Here is a 20,522-nt window from a genome sequence, read left to right as displayed (position 1 = left end):
GTGTGAGAACGAATTTGACGTTTATTTTTCTCCCATGTTATTGCAATGCAGCTTGCAAGCTTAGTTTGACCCCCGACCCCTTTAGTGTCGACAGTGTAGTATTCATTGAGTGAGCAGTAGATGAAGGTCATCATACAGTAACCTCTGTGTCACTGCACCGTCTGTCCTCTACAACTCAAACGCTGTCCCCACCCGCGCTCATTCAATTGTTATTGATCGATACTTAGCTTTTAAATGACTTCACACTGAATGAATGCCAGCCATCGTCCTGGTCAGAGTAATATACACACAACTGGAGGCGATAGAGTTGAGAACATGGTCTTTTTACTGTGACACTATATGTTAAACACGAGTATAATAAAAATGTTGCATTGAATTGTGCTACTGTGATAAGAACGGTTGCTGTATGCATCAAACAGTCTTGATTCTCTGAGCCATTCATTAACTCGGCGCGGCAGAAATCTTGTTGTCATTTTTGATCAAAACCTCAGCTTCAACAAACATGTAAATCAATGGCTTAGTCCTGCTTTCATCATCTCATAATAAACATCTCAAAGACGAGACCATTTTTGTTTTGGAAACCATTATCCACGCCTCCACAACGAGTAGCTTAGTCTACTGTAACTCCTTGCTCTCCCTCTGATGTTCTTTTGTGTTTTATGACATTTTAGTTTGTTTGAATTCATGTTTTTACGTGTTTTGGCATTTAGTCCATAGCATTTTTTTTGTCTTCTATGTGTCGTCTGTTTTTATTATAAAGCACTTAGAACGGTGCTATATAAATACAGTTTATATTTATTAATATCATTATCTCAGAGTATTGGAAGGATAATATGTCTGTGTTTAAAGTGTGAGATGAGGAATTAGGAGACTGAAATTACACTTCTACTTGTGATTGATACTTAGTGCTCACCCGTATCCAGTTCATACAGCATATCTGGCCTTAATCCAATTTTGTATCATTTGGCACGGAGATAATGGCCAATACCACGTGTCCTTGATGTGTGTGTGTGTGTGTTTCTGTGTAATATGAGTGCAGTAGCCCCTGCTACAGACAGCTGACAGGTAGTCCCTATTGTATAATACTGATATCCTGGGTGATATGAAATAAATGGAACAACCCATTGTTAAGGAGTTGCAAAAGAACACATGTTAATCTATGATACATTAAAACAAAGATTAGTGTAGATAGAATCCTAATGTCCTAGTAAAGTTAGAAATGATATACAAGAATCCAAATATCTGTATTGAGTGGCTTTGAGGGGATTACAGGAATATGGATCTCAGTGGTGAGCATGAAATCCTAGGGATACATTCCTGTTAAACTCCAATGCGCTTCATGCTATCAGCTAGAATGGTTGCTCGAGGACCAACCGACGCAGCTCAATACTTTGCATGAGCACCACCTTCCCAGTCTCATTAGCGTCATACAGTCCCTGGGTGCTAACATTGTAGCCATGCTCCTCGGCATGAAATGAAGCTCATCATTTCTTAAGCTCGAGTTCTGATGGGTCCCTGTAGGCCGATGAAAACACCAGAGGCGGTGGAGGTGAGGTTTCTCGACCTATATTCTTCACCACATCCCAACACCACAGCACACGGTCATCTTTTTTTAAGTTCACCTTTTCTTTTCCCCCGTGGACGGTGACAATAGGCTCGACTAAACAAGACATCGGCAATCGTCGATACGTTTTATTATTCTCCGACATCAAGATTTGCTATCCAGTAACTTCTGCTCACAGTTGTAATGGAAGGCTGCAATATGTTTCTTCATGTGTATGGTACAATATCCATTTATATTCATATTTGTGAAGATCACTCTGCCGTAGCAGCCGGTATATTAATGTAGACCGGGGGATTTTTTTCATTGAGTTTTCTTTGTTCTTTTCCTCCATCAACTTTCCGGAAATTCTATGAAATGCAAAAACATTCTTCCAGCCTGGATTGATGGGATTGGTGAAAAAAATTTAAATTGCATCCTTTCTGCATATTTTTTCCACCTTGCTTCTTCTGTGAAAACAGTTCATCCCAGACTGTTTCTGACACTGGTTAAGCACTAACATAAAAGTAAATGTAGTGTGAAGACACTTTTCGTCATGCGAGAATACAGAAGTGTGTGTGATGGGACTGGAACAAATAGGATGCGTTAAAACTCACAAATCATCTGCAAGTATGCATCCTGGCCCGACATATCTCATATTCTGAATACTACAGATGTATTGCAGCAGAATTTTCTTTTTTTTTCTTTTTTACATTGCATAAATATGCATGTTGTATTCTGGATAAATCAGCTATTTTTTGCTTGAAACATTTGATTCTTGCTCAACCTTTTTGTGCATAAAGGTTCTGAGCCTGCCACTGTCAATAAAATGTACATCCGTACCATAAACTTTTAGTACAATATATATATATATATATATATATATATACCCGGGCATATTCTTTGGGAATATTTTTCAAGTGGTCCAGACAAGCCAGAGAGTGCTCAGTTTAGGCTTCCCTGGTGACTCTGGCCAGCTCTATATAAACAAGGCCTCCAGTGTAGTTCTGCTGAGTCACGCCTCGTTCTGAGTCATTCATCCCTAATGTAAAATCAGGATTGTCACCATCACTTCTAAAGCTGGCATTGCCCATTATTACATCTGTCCTCAGTGAAAACTAGCCAGCACTATATTTAGGCCACCCGTCCAGCTTTATGTCAAGAATCCCATCTACGCTTCAAGGCTGCAGCGTATCATGTTGCCCGTGTAAGATCTTGGCACGCAGTTTTCTTTGACCACTCCCATTCCACAGGCAAAGTACAGTTTTAAGGACTGCTAAAGCTAATCATCTCTGGGCAAAATCCAGTGCAAACAGCAAAATTGTACTTTGAGGTTCTGTTGTATATTTTTAGTTTCCTACAGTTGAAAAAACAGGCCCTTGTGAGGCGAAAAGCCAAAGCTGTTTTGTGGCTGTCAGGTGTTCCCCTCTGTGAGACTTCCTACAGAGAAAACTGCCTGACGGTCACAGAAGTAAAGTATTGCTGCTTTGAAGTTTTTTGATGAACTTTTCCCACCCCACAGGCTGTTAAATCCATACCTTTGAAAATGTATTACACTTGTCCTTCCTTGGGTGTCGGTGTGTTAGCGTTCCCTTCTTTAGGTTCACAAGGCAGCAGAAAGAAGGCTTGGTCACTTTTACTCTACTCAGCTTCCCAAGGTGTGCTCTGTTCCAAGCAAAAACAAGTACCAGCTTGTATTTACGAGGAGAAAACTACAACTACTGAATATCATCTATTGCATCTTACAACAATCACACATAACAACCTTCACCATCTGTCTTCTATTTAAAGTAGCAGGGGAACATGCTAATACTGGTTATTGTGATACCATGGAAAACAATGGCCCTCGGGTTTATGCCTCATAGCAACACACACTTATGTCCAGTTCAACCACCAGGCTGGAAGTTTATTCAATCATGAAGATGTCCTTTTTAACTGTGTGTTTAGGTTTGAATAGTACATGTAAATCTAAAATTCACCATAATCCCAACTATCAATTTTTCAGCCAAGATTTGCAGACATTTTCCTTAAGGGCCTCGTGGATATCTGTTTCTCGTTGAAATGAATAATGCACTCATCCTCATTGTAAGAGTTGACAGATTCCGTGTCAAAACTGGAATATAAACCGTAATATAGACAAACCTCATAACATTTTGATTTTCTCCTCACTTATGTGTCTATTGTTATATTTTGAATAGCCAGTGTATTTTCATTCCAAGGACACAATTGTTTTGACATAAGTTCACAACTCAACCTTAACATTTTTCTAACTGAACCATATCATGTTTGGGGAAATTCTCAGGAGATAACATACTATTAATTTTTCTCTAAAATTGTCTGTAAATAAACAATGTTATTATTCCTGATAAAAAAGTAAATGTAAGATAGGTCACACAGTAGCAGACTTGTGTTTATTGACAGCAGTTGCTGTATGGTACCGAGTAAACGCACTTAACGCATCAGGCTCATACGCCAGGAGACCGGCAGGGCACAGATGAGTTGTTTAAAACAAAGTACACAGCATCTTTCTACATTGGACCTGTCCAGGGTACCGATGTCAGCTGGGATCGGCTCCAGATAGCAAACCTAAATAGTCGGTTTAGATAATGGAATGCAATGAAATCCTCCTACATTGAAAAATGTGTTTGTAAATTGTAAGCAAGGCTTTTAAAATAAAATAACCGTTAAATGTAACTTATAACTGATAAATACTAATTTATTTGAACTGTGCCAAATTATTAGCAGCCATTTTAAGCACATTATTTTTGTCACTTTAACAAAGCTGTCTGATTAACTGTTGTCATAAAAGAGATCCTGAGCCAATTAGATGAATAAAAAAAAGAAAAACGATCGCTCGCAGGCAAAGTACAATCTGCAGATTTGTTTCCCTGCCAACTCTAACAGACGGAAAGAGACGGGGGGGGGGGCTTCTTTCTCATCCACAGCTCTCGACAGAACCTTTAAAGTTAATTCAGGGTCAGTTCAAATGCATAATGCATACTAAAAGACTGTAGTTTGCAAAATAAGAAAGTTTGTGTCACTGCAGATCAGTCATTATGTCAGGAAGTTAACGTCTCTGCCCTTTTCTTTGCTTGATTTTGAGAAGAATGTAATAAATAAACCAGCAATGCAGCGATCCCATTGCTCGAATGAGTTGCTGAAGAGTACTTTTCCTCACACACAATAATGTAAAAAGATTGATTGATGAACAGGTGCTGAGTTTAAGTTTGGCCTCAAATCAAAAGAATAACAATATATCTCTCAAAGGCAGAGATCCATTTTCTTAAGGCAATTCTAACAAAGTCTCTGTTTAAATGAAGAGTTTCATTAGTGGATTGAGGCAGAACAATCTAAAGAGTAGAAGGTCACTTTAACCGCAAAGGTGTGCATAGGGATGACTATCACTGAATGGGCCGCATGTTAATCTCCATTTCCTCGATTATGTGCGAGTACAAACTGTTTGTTCAAAGTCAGGGTGACTTTCTTTCACCGTGCTCAAGTCCTCTGTTGCACAGAGAAACAGATGATGAGGAATAGGGAAACAGAAAGATGAGCAGAGGAGTAAACACTGAGACAGGTGTCTGGCAAGGGACAATGATTCGATTTATAAACCAAGCAATGTTATTTTCTCTGCTCGGGGACTCCTGTAAGACATTAAGCGCTAACTGACGCTCCCAGCGTCCCACTGCAGAGACACTTGTCCCCCCCTTCTCCCTCCTCGGAAACCCAATCCTCCTTTCTTGTATTCCCTCACATTCCTCCTTGCCTCTCAGCAGCTCTTCCCTTTCCTCTTTTCCCTTGAGTACGATTATATTTTCTCCCTCGCGTCCGACCAAGATGGATCGGCCTTGAAAGCATCCTTTCTGCTTCCATCACCTTCCTTGTGTTTTTCTCCTCCTCGTGAGGGGTGTGTCATCCTTCCCCACAGTCTCTCCAGACCACTGGCTGGCACATCATTCATTGTGCAATTCACTTCCAGCTGGAGTGGAACTGAGCACATTAGAGATGGGTCTGCTAAGGTGATCAGACTTGCTTGTGCGATGCCCAGGGACCATTCTTCTTCATTTGAGAGCATCTGTCTTGCTGTCAATAGTATAGATTTTCTATCAGCGCCTTAATTATGGCTCCATGATTGGGAACGTTATTGGTCGGGCTCCCTGATATGAAAACTCTAGTATCAATTCTGTGTCTGTCAGGGCACACAGCCTGGGTTATTAGACGGCCGTTTGAACAGTTATACCAAATATTCCTTCCTCCCCCTTTCAGCGTACAGCTGGAGCAGGATCGGCTTTATTCAGCTTGCATATTCCTGCAAAATCTGTCAGAAAAAGAAATCGCTGTGGCACAAGCATCCATGTCCTGATTCCAGCTGTATAACTTCTCAACCTGTTCGGGGCTCAAAATAAGCTTATTAGGTTTGGAGAGTTTGAAGGCCCAACATGCAGATAAATATGATTCAGGAGTTGTAGTAGCTGGAGGAAAACATCATTTTGCAGAACAGACATTTTGCTCAACAGATTAAATGACGAGGCTAACGCAATGTAAATCTTTTTCTCCCTTCCTGTCTCCCTCTAGGACATCGGATGGCGTGTGCGCAGGAGGAACAGTGGTGGTGAGTCGTCTGAAGATGGGGGAGATGGAAGAGGTTGACGTAGACCACATCACCACCGAGATACCGTCACACAAGGTGAAATAGCCGGGTGATGACATAATGCAGGAGTCTCCAGGCTCCAGAGGCCCAGTGCTAATGCCAGGATTAGACTGGCACTGCTCAAGTCCTCCAATGAGATTATATAGACTTCAGTAAACCCTAATGGGGATTTAGAGGATGTGTGTGTGTGTGTGTAATGTCTGTGTCTGTGACTACGTTAGTTTTCTCTTTCTGTCATATATGGAATAGATTAAAGAGAGACTGATCAAATTAGCATCCTGACACACACCCCCTATTTGTGTGGGATTAGGTGGCCCGTCCTGCAGCCTTCCTTCATCTGACCAAGTGGCAGATGCTTCCTGAATCTTATACAATACATACCGATTAACTCGGTTCTGAAGTGACTTACATAATCAGGGGCGAGAAAGCCGACTAAAGAGTATCCTACGACAAAAGAACGAAGATCGTGTCATCCGAATGGGGTGCCACTACACCAGAAATGAAGTTGTATGTACTCTGATTTTAATTAATTTTCTGTACTAGCCTAATTTGTTGAAACATTTGTCAAGTTGTGTGCTGTAGATCCAGAGTCTGGCATTAAAAAGTAAAGAAGGAGCTTTCTGATATGGAAAGGGGAACATTCTGATTTTCTCTCACCACTGCACAGCTCTGCAAGACAGCACAGATACTTGTAGTGCTTGCATGCCTTTGATTTGTTGTTTCGTGTGTGTGTGTGTGTGTGCGTGGGCGTGTGTGTGTGTGAGTGAATCACTGTCTTATATAATTGACCAAGGGCTTCTACATGGCTGACTGGCTTTCGGTTCTGCCAACCCCTGTTGCTGGTGAAAGGCGGTTCCCTGCTAGGCTCCAGAGTGTCACTGACAATCTGCCCACGTCACCTTGATGAATGTGTTGCCTAGTGCGTGTGTGTGTGTATGTTGTCACAGCACATTTCCCCTTGTGTGTTGTTACTTGTAGAAGATGAGGGCAAGAAAGAGGGAAGGGATATGACGAACATTAGGGAGGGCTCACTTGAGGGGAAGGTCTTCTTCAGTTACCTTAGTTGTGTGCATGTCTTTCTGCCTGAATTTACTCTCTGTGTGTGTGTGTGTGTGTGTCAGGTTTGGAGGCACTTGTTTGATCGTTTCCTGTCATTGCTTGAGTGCTGCCACAGTCATGAATATCACGCTGACCCCACAAAATCAGCTGAAACAAGAAAGAGGCTCCAGTCACCTTTGATCTGATCTCTTTACATATTTTAGTCATCAAAGCCGCATTGAACACATGCTGTCTACAATTACATTGGGACTCCTTTTCACAGCTGTGGCTCATTGTTAATACTTGTCATTGTCTGAGACCTTACTTGTATGCTTACCTAAAAAGTCCAGATTGTTTCTATCTGTAGTTTTCAATGGACACATTTCATTTTCGAGTGTGTGTGTGTGTGTGTGTGTGAGCATGGGTGTTGGGTTGGGTGTCTATTTCTTTGAGGATCAGTTTCTAAGCTGGAAGAGGTGATGGATTGTTTCTAGCAGTCATTAACGTCCTTTCCTGGGGACAGATTGGGCTGTCTGGCTGTGTTAAATGGTTCATCAGACAGGGCAGAGCTATCACACAGCAAGCACAAAAGAAAATTGTTAGTTACATTACATTACATTATTATTATGTCATTTAGCTGACGCTTTTATCCAAAGCGACTTACAATAAGTGCATTAAACCATGAGTACAAACTCAGAACAATAAGAATCAAGCAAGTACAATTTCTTCAATAACGTTAAACTACAAAGTGCTATCAGTAAGAGACATTTAAGTGCTACTAAAGTGTTAAACTACAAAGTGCTATCAGTAAGAGACATTTAAGTGCTACTACGGCACTACCTTCCCTATTCAAGGTATAGTCGAAAAAGATGTGTTTTTAGTTTGCGACGGAAGATGTAGAGACTTTCTGCTGTCCTGATGTCAATGGGGAGCTCGTTCCACCAATGAGGAGCCAGCACAGCAAACAGTCGTGACTTTGTTGAGTGTTTAGCTCGAAGTGAAGGAGCTACAAGCCGATTGGCAGATGCCGAGCGAAGTGAACGAGCTGGGGTGTACGGTTTGACCATGTCCTGGATGTAGACCGGACCCGATCTGTTCGCAGCACGGTACGCAAGTACCAATGTTTTGAAGCGGATGCGGGCGGCCACCGGTAACCAGTGAAGGTCGCGGAGTAGTGTGGGTACATTTTTCGGGAGGTTGAAGACCAGTCGAGCAGCTGCATTCTGGATGAGCTGTAGAGGTCGGATGGCATTAGCAGGTAGACCTGCTAGGAGGGAGTTACAGTAGTCTAGCCGTGAGATGACCAGAGGCTGGACCAGAACCTGTGCCGCCTTCTGAGTGAGAAGGGGTCGTATTCTCCAGATGTTGTAGAGCATGTACCTACAGGAGCGTGTTATTGCGGTAATGTTGGCAGTCAGGGAGAGTTGACTGTCGAGTGTCACACCGAGGTTCCTGGCAGCCGGAGTCGGGGCCAACACTGAGTTGTTGAAGTTAATAGTCAGGTCGTGGGTGGGAGAGTCTTTTCCTGGAAGGAGAAGTTCAGTCTTGTTAATTTCCAGGTGGTGTGCGGACATCCACTGAGAGATGTATATCTAGTTGTCACCATTGCTTTGATGAGGATTCACAGACTTAATGCATCAAGAGGCTTTGAAGGTTTTCAGTATCAAAGTCCTCACAGAAGTTGTGCAACCAGGTGTTAACCTCCGGTTCAGCCGAGGTAAAACCAATGTGGAAGTGCCTTAAAACCTGCATCTGTACTATCCAGCAGGGGGCGATTCCACTGAAGTCTATGAGAAAAGGACCCTACCTCTCACTTGGTTTATTACCTCAGTAAACATGAGTTTATGGTCTCAAGTCTTCTTCAATACAACGTGATGTTTATTTTGGAAATGATGTTCCATTTAGAGTAAAATAGACCATAAATAAGAGTTTGCTTTAGGACAGGTTGCTGCCGCTACCAGAGCCGTATACGTCTCTATGTCACTCCTCTGCATTCCAAATATGGTACCTTCTGTGCATTGGTTGCAAAAAACTAAATAATGCTGACGGCTGTATTCCAAGATGGCGACGGCGAAACTAAAGGCTTCAAAACGGCAGTCCACAAACCAATGGGTGACGTCACAATGACGACGTCCAACCACATACTGTCTATGGTTGTACCATGGACACATTAGAGTTGTATGTGTTGCAGAGTGAAAAGATAGAAGGGTATAGTTTTACACTATTTTTAATACAAAGAGGTCACAGTCACTGTGATCTCACAAACACATTTCTGGCCATTACTTAATAATTAAATTCTAATTATGGCAATTACACACAAATGTTTAATAGGATAAACTAATGAAGTGATAACATTTTGGATGGACATGGATGTAAACTGCAAGATGATTGGTGGGCGGAAGCATTCAAGCGAGAAGCGGTATTTCTAGTTTATAGATGGATCATTAACTTTTGAGGATGCTGAATATTTTCCCTGTGACACGCAGATGTAGCTTCAGTCTTTGAGCACAATATCACATAATTAGCCATTTAATGCACGCTCGAGATTATACAAGATTCATATTCAAAATGTCAACCAGAAACTAAGAAATTAACCGTTGTTTGGGTTTGGAAAACTGCCCTTGGTAGAAATTCCCCAAAAATAAAATATACCATTCCAGTATATGGTTCAGTATATTATATTCCTCCGGTAAGTGTACTGAAAGCACCACTTTACAGATAATGGTGTGTTGCCCAGTAACACATTGTACCTGAAACATTTAAACAGTGCGGTTCTCCATCCAGACTTGATCATGTGAGGTAAATCCAGAGCAGAGGAAAGAAACTGTTATTGTTTTTATGATTATGATTTGGTAACCTGGGGTTATATTCTTGACAAGCAGCATATTGTACTGGCTATGTCGCTTTGATGAATGTGTTGCTCTCGGTGTCGTATGTGCACAGTCATTTGAAACGTACTAACGGACGATGAAACTAAACTAAATATTTGGCGAGTTGTTAAAAACTGAAATGTGGATGGAGGTAATACATTCTCAACCTGCAAGGCTGCAACCCATTTAGTGTCTTTCAGCTGTCACTGGCTGGAACATCTCAGATTGCAGACGTGCAACATACTTCAGAATTTGAACTCAAATGTGAGCCGTTGTTTGCTGTGTTGCACCATGGACCTAATATTTAAACGTAGTGTTTGTAATGTGCATACGGCACAGATTGTTTCATTGAAATTAAATTACTTTATTGTTGTGATGCAAACAAAAGCCAAGAAAAAATACTATTTCACAAGGGAAACCATCCATGCATCATATCTGGAGTTACTTTTAAAATCCAATTGTTATGTACTAATGTGTGCATGTTTACATGTTCAGTTAAATGGGTTTGGTCTCCATTGTACATCATAAGTAATAGATATGATGAAAGCCCTCTTATTATATCAATCTTCCCTTCTGTTCTTTTCCCTTCCAGTGTCCCTTGGTGTGTGAGTCTGCATCCCATGCCTGCATCGACCGGCAAAATAACCCGCTGACCGGTCCAGGTATGATTTACATCCTAAACACTTGTAATTTCACGATTCGTTGCTGAATGATGTGGCAGTCAAGGAAAAGGAAAGAAAGAAACCTGTTATCTATTTTCCTTTTCTTTCTATTCTTTTTTTCTTTTCGCACTTGGAATACATACATCTTACTTTATCCAAAAGTCCTTTAATGTTGATATGTATCAAAGTGACGTTTTACATAACTAAGATCTCTGGGATATCACATTTCATTAAATATTTTGTATTTTTATTAATATTAGAAATAACTGACTGTTATTCGGCAGTGAGAATGAATAGTGGGAGACCACGAGGTAAACACTTGGTTATTTGTGGCCAAACTGAAGAGCGGCTCAGGATGCCATCTGCTTGAGATTAACACAGAAAGATAGAGAGAATTGTTGAGCGAAAATGACGTGGAGACAGAAAAGGTCACACGTCCTGCTGTGTTGAAACTTCACAGCCCTTGTTCAGAGGACACTTTTCACACGTGTCACCCCATGCATTCATTTGTTCAACACATACATTTTCTTTCTCATCCAAAGAGCTTCCCAGCAGCCCCACGCTTGTTGTCATGGTGTCATTGTCGCTTACTGTTTCTACGGAGAGAACTGAAGCCATGTTTGTAGGTGGTCAAAACAATACCCACCCCACCAGATTGAGTAATGCAATTTAGTCCTCCACTTTTAGTACCTTTACAGTGTGCATGCAGAGAGCAGGGAGAGAGGAGAGCCTACAGAGCATGTCTCACATAGTCATTTTCTTAAGAGGTGTCCGAAAGGAAAACAGAAGCACCTGATTGGTGCTCAGATTAGTGTGGTGGCAGGGAGGAGTTCAGGGGTTAATCTGCTTCTCTGACGGAGGTGGAAATCTGTCGCTCTTCCGATTAAGGCCGTGCCTCCACGCTCTTCTCTCCATGTGCTCCCCATTTATATTTGTGATCCATTTCACTTTCTCTAATCCCCATACCAACAATGTCTGAATATCCCATTTCATTTAGTTGCTGTTGTGAATCCTTTCCGGGGTTATTCTAGGCTTAACCTCAATCATCATTAATTTCAACATCAACTTCAGCAGCATAGAAAAATAATTATAAGCCTCTCTACAGCATTTGGCTAATAGTTATTGTGCTTTGGAGAAGCTCTAATTGTCTGTATGGACCTGTGTTGATACAGGTATGTACCTGTATCAACACAATAGTCTTCTTTCTATTTTAATTAGCCTTTAAAACAATATATCTTCAAAATATTTGATAGATATTTTTTATGCTTAAAATGTATTTCATATTAAACAAAGATATGTGCAAAAACAATTACAGAAACACCTTTGGTGAAGAAGGTCAGAAGTGTTCTCTGTTATGCTTATTATATTGTTTTTCATTTCTACTGTGCTCATCATGATTACTGTATGTGGCCATGATACAGTAATCTATGTATTAATGTGGTGTCCTCTCTGTGGACGTCAGGAAGATTATCGGCTGCTAAGGCATCAGCTCATGGAAATCCTGTTAATAAACAATAAACAATCTCTGGTTTGACTCCAGCCGCGTGGCTTTTCATACCCCTCACTCTCTCCCCCATTTCCAGTCAGCTTCAACACTGTCATCAAAAATACACAAAAAAAAAAAAAAAAGCTTTTGCATTGAAATGTTTGCCCAAAATGAACCAGCGTTTCTGAAACACAATTGAAGTAGGTGTTAAAACCAGCCAGTGAGCACACTTCTTGACATTGTATCGTATAATCAAATCCTCTTGCAACATAAGAACTGTTAAAGTTCAGAAGAATCTCGAGCTACCTGGTGCTTGGAAGTCCCGAAGCCAGAGATATATAATAACCAGTATTTAATTTAACAAACAAGGATCATCATCAGTACATACAACGTCCCGGCCCGTACACGCTCACGTGATTCCGCTTCCACAGTCTACTGGCTGAGCGCTTCTCCTCGAGCGCTCCTGGCGTAGCCAACAGTTTCTGTGTGGCGCAACCCCGCAAGAGACCGAATTCGCGTCTCACAATTAGTTTTATTCGCAGTCCATTCGCTGAGCTAAGCTCCCATTGGTTATTGGAGATATTCATGCAAATACCTTTCAGAGACACAGCATGCTACGCTGACCAGCGAATAAGAGGTTCACGCTTGAGAAGTCGCCAGCTGTTTCATACTTCCGCTTTCCGGGCTCTTCAGAATAAAAGCTTCTTCCGCCCAGAAACAGCTGTTTTTAACGATCTCTCCAGAGAAACCTACTGTCACCAGAACCAATACATTTCATTCATACTTGAGTCATCCTATTATTAGGACAACTATAAAACATCTTACAATCCACATTAGTTAATAATACAGTGATCTTATCTTTCTTTATGTATTAATTTAAAACATAGACTCATTTACATATGCAAGTGTATGTAAAATCCACTACAACTCAACAGAACTCTCACTGTAGTGCGCATTCTTGATCTGCATTGGAGAGCATTGCTGAAATAAAAAACTCCAGGTAAAATGTCATAGCACCACCAGAAGTAATGAATTGGTCGATGACTTTGGAAAAAGGACAATGTGAGGCCGGACCAGGGTACGGTTCAGTGTGAAGGGTTTGGTAGGGGGAGCGTCCTCTGTGCTGTCAGCATGAGCAGAAGTGTGGCCCGCGCTGGTGCCACCGCGCATGTTTGACTGCCTAGAGCGAGATAGTAGAAGTTTTACCCTGAGTGCTTCAGCTCCGACTTATTGAGTGACTTCCTTTATGGCTGCAGCCCTGGAAACGGAAAGGAGTGGTAAACACTGTTCAAGGCAGACAGCTTTCTTGCCCTTTACTGCCAGCATGCAGATAAGAGCATTAGAGCTGTTTTTCATTTCCAGCCTTCTATTGATGCTATTAGGCACTCTCTGCAAAAATGAAAAAGATGGTGCTGAATCTGAATAGGTTTTAATGGGAGAGCTGGGTGGTGGGGTTAGCAAGAAAAGTTCTCAGACCGACTGTTGTACAATAAACAAGCAATTAAAATGGAAAAAAAACACTCAGTCAGTATTCTAGTCTGCTGCGCTGCCACTGAAGTGGATAAACACCTTATCTTTGGCATACACCGTTATTGATTATTGAATTGAATTGTCATAATGTGTCATAACTCATGAGTGTCTGTCTGTAGCTTCCTTGAGGTTACCAGCTGTCAAAGTTGCTTAGGTCTTAGAATTTCAAAAGTTGAATTGATCTTGGATGAGATGATGAGAATGTGTTTTCTGCTGAGTCAGATGGTTCAATATCCCTTTCTTCCTTCCCTTTGTCTCCTTCTCTCAGTGTTCAAGAACCCAATATGCAAGGTGTACAGATTTCAAACAGTGGACAGCAAGTGGATGCTTGTGCGAGAACAAATGGAGGAGTGCACGTTGTCCTTTAGCATCCCCAAGCAGCTGCTCTCACTGTATATTCATGAGGACATGAGCAGGTAAGTCACTCTGAGCTCATACTGGTGATCCGGTTGATGTCACTGCCAGCTTTCTCGTTGCATCAGAAAGCCCATTTCCTTGTTTGCATCAACTAACCAGCCAATGGAGAACAATCAAAAGTTCAAAGTAAAACTCCCACCAGGTGTTACCTCATAATGTGTACAGTAAGCGTGTGTAGTTTCTCCATCGTCGTTCCCGACCCAGTTCATCCTAAGTGGCTGTTTAAAAGTTCCGCCTGTATTTTTGGAGGGCAGTGAATTATTCAGATCTATTTAACACTTCAAACGAGGCTGCTACGCCCTTGTATCCAGAACACGACGAACATTGTCTCTGTCAAACACACGCTCATGCTTCTCCTGTTCCTCCCATGAAGCATTGCAAGAAGGCTCTTTGAACATCCAGCCACAGGTGCCGAATAGGACAAAAAACATTGACGTTTTACGCCTTAAGATTTCAGTCCTGGTTAATTCTGTGACGCAGGTTAATATTACAAGTCCCTTAATTATGGGGGCAGCAAACACTCCTTTATTAGCCATTGTGTCAGAAATACAACAGAAAAGTGTCTCTGTCAGCAGCGCAGCTAAACAAACTCAGGAAGGTAAGTTAGTATTAAATGCCTCTGTCTGACTGTATGCTCTGCACAGTGCAAGTATAGTTTTCCATACAATGGCAGGTTCAAGTAAAGATATTTACCTTGCTGGGGAGCCTGCAACCCTTTAACCTTTACCTAACAGCTAACAGTGGCGTGTCCTTCTCGTTCCATTACTCCCCCTGGAATATAAAACCACTACATTATCAAAAAGATTATTGTTTTTTGCATTTTAACTTTAGGAAATAAAATCTCTGAATAAATGTGTTTGAAACTACATCAAGAACGTAACTGCAATTAAAGTCCTGTCCAGTTGATGGTCTCTGAGCATACTGTGTGAGGAGGTAATAAGATCCTGTGGTCCCGTCCCTCAGGTTCCACCAGTGTTTGTCAAGGCTGATCATTCCTGAAGTAGCCTGTTGTCCCTGGCAACCCCTTCTCATATATAACACACAAAGGTGTCCGTCCATACACACACATACGCACACACAGCTTCAGATGATTTAGCTATACACCCTTTAAAAAAAACTAAGCATTAAGAGGCAAAGTCCGTAGTTCGATGGACTACAATATGACCATGAAAATGCGTAATAATAATAATATGTATGAACTGTGCAAGGAATTACACGTATGAGGTTTGTCAATTCAAAAGCAAAACGAATGCAATCAGAGACGTTGACGAATCGTTCGTGGGAGAATAGCTTGATTTGTAATCATAGTGTGCAGCTAACGGATCATGCTGAGTTCAAGGACACAATCACATGCTAAAACATACACACAAGCGTGTTTAAACCCTCCACCACACACATGCACATAGAAATAATCACACAGCCATTATTGACCGATTGACTAGACAAGCTTTGTTCTCTAACAGACAATGTGGTCACATTCCTAGACCCTGGTTCCCACTTTCTCAGTATCTCCTACCCGACTTTCTCTTTTAAATAGAAGATGATCTGCTCTGAAGACTGATCATTTAAATCACAAATAAATTTAGAGGACAATTATAGAATATGTATTAAATCTCTTATCTGTACAATGCAGCGCATGAGCACACAGCAGGCTTCAGTCCATGACTACCATATAGAATGTTTGTTCTTTAATGGGCATGTGTACCGTATCTACAGCTTGGTCGCTTAAGCACCTCTCCTATAATCCTCTTTAAATGTTGTCTTTCTCCACGGTGCCTCTCCATTTAGCCGATTCCGTCAGCCAGCCTCACACTGGTGCTCGCGCTCCGTGTTTTTTAATGATTCCGTTACTGCTGCAAAGTTTGTGAGTGCAGCGGCGGATGGTGGGTGGCTTATTTTTGCTTCACCACTCTGTGATAATCTTGGATATTTCTTCCCTGTGTTTGTTGGCTTTGATGTCTCCAGGCATGTATTAATCTAACACAGAGGTTTCTACCTCCAGTGATGAGACTCCTTGTGTTTGTGTGTGTGTGGTTGTCAAGATAATGAATGTGTGTATCGTAACGTGTCAGTGTGTGGGTGTCGATTTAACCCCATTCATTAAGAGCTGTCTGGTTTCTGATTAATGGAAAAAGAATCATGCGCCCTTCTTTTCCTGTTAATAATAAATAAGCACTGTGATAGTGTATCAAGATCATATAGGTGACGTGTTGAAATCCGCCTTCATTATTTCCAATTGTTCTGTTCATTCATCAGTACTTGTTGGTTTTTAGTTGGGGCTTTTTCCAGACTTTAAAGCAGGTTTTATTGACCCACACACAAAGCCTTCTGAGAATAAATTAAAATGGCACTATAACGCACCAGGAAATGCAGGTGACTAAATGACAGGAAATGTATTTTATTCAGACATCTATCCAAGTCAATTTGGAGACATTGTTCTACTTGATTATTATCCCTTTTTTAATGTTCTTGTACCCGCATAACTGATAAATGACTTATTTTATGTCAACTAACCCTAAACATTAACAAAGGAATCATGAACAAACTTACTAAATATCATCAGTAAACAACATGGGATAATTCTCACCACAGTATACAGGATTAGAGTATAACAGTATCTTACTAATGATAAATTAAACAAAACAGATTGCCCAGTGTGAGTGTACAGTACAGTGTCCATGCATTTAACACGTTGGGTCATTTGAACCTTGTAAAATATGGATTTGATTTTAACTAATGATTTTAAACTTGTAATTGGATCTTACTGTATAATATTCAATATTACATTCACAATTTGTTTTCCCACTCGGACCTTTAAACCAAGAAAATTAAATCTCAGATATTTTCTTCTTTGTTTACTGGAGCACTTTTTCAAATGTATGGTGTTCGATGAAACACAAAAAAACATATAGTTAATCAGCCTCCAGTCCACACTCTCATCGCGCCTTTCCCCAATCACACCTTCACTCTTTCCAGACAATAGACCACTGATTAAGGAGGTGATAGCGTATCCTTCTACCCACTGCCTTATCACTGTCATTTAGCAAGCAGATATGTTTCGCTATTATTTTATTCATTATCTATCATTTAGGCTGAGATCGTCCACCGTGACCTTCCCTCCAGACTTTCCCACAGAAAATAACAGATCTCTCAGGTATAGTTAGAGGTTCAGACAATCGGGAATAGTTGCAATCTCTTCAACAGAATGGTAAGGATCTAGTAACGTGTAATTTTTGCTCAATAAACCACTGAGAACATCCACCCTTGATTGGTTAAAATTGCCTCCTTTCAACTGAACTGGGTATGCTGGATACAATGGCCCAATCCCAATTCACACCTTGCCCTTCCTCACTTAGCTCTAGCCCTGCGTCCCAATTTGGCCCAGTGCTGGTGCCCTGTAACATGCATCAATCAAAGACGTATGATGTTTGTTTGTTTCACAATCTTAATAGTTTGTGTTTCCCTTTTTGTTTTCAGAGCCACTCTCATTTCCAAAAATGTGAATATCATTTCTGAGACATTTAAACAAAACAGCTTTTGAATAAACATGTTTATTCATCATTGGTCTCTGTTTTTATAAATTCCTCTATAATTAACAAAAAAATGTTTTCAAGCACTATTTTCGTGCCAAACGTGAAACATATATGCGACCTTGGAATAACCTAAAGTCACACACATACCTGCGCTGCTGCCCGTGGTACTGTGAACCTCCTTTGCTCCAGGTGATCTGAAACATACTTTCTCTTTTAGAAAGCCTCGTGACTATCTTCTGATATCATGAGCACAACTTCCTTCCAGCCACCTGCAGAGCGTGTTGGCGGAGCTGCCCAGTATGTAGCGCCTCACTGCCGAGAGGTTGTTTCCAGCTGCTGGTGTCCTCTGTCCTATGTCTGTGATCTATCTATTTCAGTTACCTCTCGTGGTATCAACCTATGCAGATAATCACTGGCTTTTTAAAGCATATCTATATTTAGGAGCAAAAAAAATAAAAAATGATATAAATGTTTTTTGTTTCTTTTTGACCTAGATACATACTAAGCAAGAAATGTACAAGTTATACTGTAAGTCAGTACTCTCCGGTTGCCAACTATGGAAACGTTGTTCTTGAATTACCGTAAACCTATTTTGGCATTCTGTTGTGCACAGCAGGGAGGGAGATGCTAACAACAGCGGCAGCAGCAAGTAACGGAATCGCTCTCTGGTAAACGGCGTGACAGCAAACATGCCGCAAAAGAGTGAGCAGAGCACTAGCGGCTTAAGTAGAGCGCCATGATTAAAAGGGTGCGTTTGATATATGATGCAGTGGGAGACTGTGCCAGGTGAGTGAAGCGGAGGACTCGAGTTGGGCTGCCTGAACCTGCTCGCAGGCATCGCTTTGTTAAGCTTGTCGGATGATATATCAGTCTACTGCCAGCGGTGTTTTTCAAAAAGTGACATCTATTAACTTCTTTTGGTGTCGAATTTAAAATTATAACCGTGACATGTCTTTTCAGAAACAATGTGTCCGGATAATTTGCAGACCTCGCTGTTTTTATTGGAACTACATTCTAACATAGACATTCTTGAAGATATGGCTATAGATCCCACTAGAGATATATGATCAAATATGGTGTGTTTGTTTAGTTGTAATTTGGCTGAAACACACTCTTGAAACTTGTGGGTTTGATCCATTCATATGATACATATGACCTTGACTCACTTTGTCTCTCTCTCGCTCTCTCTCTTTGGCACTATTTCGATCGCACTCTGCTGTGTATTGAAGTACTTCAAAGTAATCTAAAAATAACTTACTTACCTGGAGGAGACCAGGAAATAGTCTGGCGAGGCTATCAGTGCCTTGCGCTTTGTTGTCGTAGTTGAACTATACAACAAAAGAAATAACTGCTACATTATGCATTCAAGCAATGATGCCGGTTCTTAACAATAACTTGAACCAATGAGTATTGAGTCTTTCATTTTAAGATATACTTTATACAAAATGCATGAGGTATAATCACTGAAAATTGGGCTTGTTACCATGAAAGCAATGCATATGACCATGTATTTGTTATCCCGAATACAATGTTGAACCTCCTTCAACCTCTAATTTCTATAATATCAATGCAATTTACTTTTCAATGGGTGCTGGAGGGCAGGTTTCTGAATGATATCTGTCCATCTGCCTTTCAGATGCAAATAATGAGCCAGTGAAAGAGGCTGTATACTTCCTACGAGGCAATCAGCCACACACACACACACACACGCACACACACACACACACACACACACAAACACAAACACACACATCCACTATTTATTCCTAAAGAAGGAGCACACATGATTTTGGCCTTAGGCCGAAGACCTAACTAGATAAAGGACAGTCAACCCATCGCTCCAGTGACACCAGTAAAGACTGGGTCAGTTTCTTTCATACGTAATGGTTAAAGAATGGCGAGAGCAAGGGAGGAATTTGATAGGGCAGAGTGGATAAGTATAGGCAGCAGATCCTGTGTTTATCCGGCTCAGCACAGGGTGCTCCGGGCTCCTGTGTGTACTGTACGTGTGTGTCTGGGCCAGTATGTGCAAGCCTGTGTTTGCGTTTTACCATAATTGTTAATATCCAATACTTTCTTTTCTCTCTTAAATTAGAGTTATGTTTTATGTCTATGGTCAATGTTTTAAACAAAAGTGTAGCTAAGCAGAAGGAACCAAACTGTGACGATGTCTCTTTTTTATTTAATGATTTTGTTTGATTTCCATTAAAACCACAAATGTCCTCATAGATCTGTGTTTATTTGTAGGGTGCAAGACCTGAGGGAGCTGGGGGAGCTTTCTCCTCACTGGGACAACTTAAGAAAAGAGGTGATGACACGATACGGAGGAATCGTCAACTCCTTCCAGGAGACTTTGGCAGAACTGGACAAGATCACTGGTATGACTGCACCTGCTGCTATCCAAGATGTGTCTTTGATTTCACCTTTGTTCAAGTATGATTATCCAGGTTTTATGGAAATATATTCTTTTCTCCTCTCATGGTTTTGTCGTTGAATATGTTTTTATCCCTCCATAGTTATGAAATGCCACATTGTGCATCCTGTTTTACTGTGAAAAAGGAGAAGTAGAGCAACTGGCTGAGGTTTGCAGGTGGCACTGCATACATTATTACCAATCAACACTTTATCTTTCCAGTCAAATTAAAATGATTTATATCAACAGGGGAAAGTTGTCTCTTACTGTAATGTGTGGTCCCTAAATATAGAGGCTTTTTTTTTTTTTTTTAAATTAAAGGAGTGGTTTTTTAATGCCTGTAATCTTGCCTGATCTGTCCTTAGATTCTGGCTGATTTGTG

General features: G+C 40.9%; 1 protein-coding gene across 8 annotated transcripts in view; it reads left to right on the top strand.

Annotated features, from left to right (window-relative positions):
- Window positions 1–20,522, top strand: part of inpp4b (inositol polyphosphate-4-phosphatase type II B) — a 98,501-nt gene that overhangs the window by 37,905 nt on the left and 40,074 nt on the right. For all 8 annotated transcript variants that reach the window (XM_034533926.1, XM_034533909.1, XM_034533918.1 and 5 more), the window contains 4 exons: window positions 6,116–6,227; window positions 10,692–10,761; window positions 14,046–14,193; window positions 19,975–20,105. In XM_034533926.1, the coding sequence (XP_034389817.1) occupies window positions 6,116–6,227; window positions 10,692–10,761; window positions 14,046–14,193; window positions 19,975–20,105 (461 nt within the window). The remainder of the gene's footprint in view (window positions 1–6,115; window positions 6,228–10,691; window positions 10,762–14,045; window positions 14,194–19,974; window positions 20,106–20,522) is intronic.

This window comes from Cyclopterus lumpus, chromosome 1, assembly GCF_009769545.1.
Source record: "Cyclopterus lumpus isolate fCycLum1 chromosome 1, fCycLum1.pri, whole genome shotgun sequence".
NCBI lineage: Eukaryota > Metazoa > Chordata > Actinopteri > Perciformes > Cyclopteridae > Cyclopterus > Cyclopterus lumpus.
Note: the sequence above shows the minus strand (reverse complement) of the source record. Positions and strands in the feature narration are given on the sequence as shown.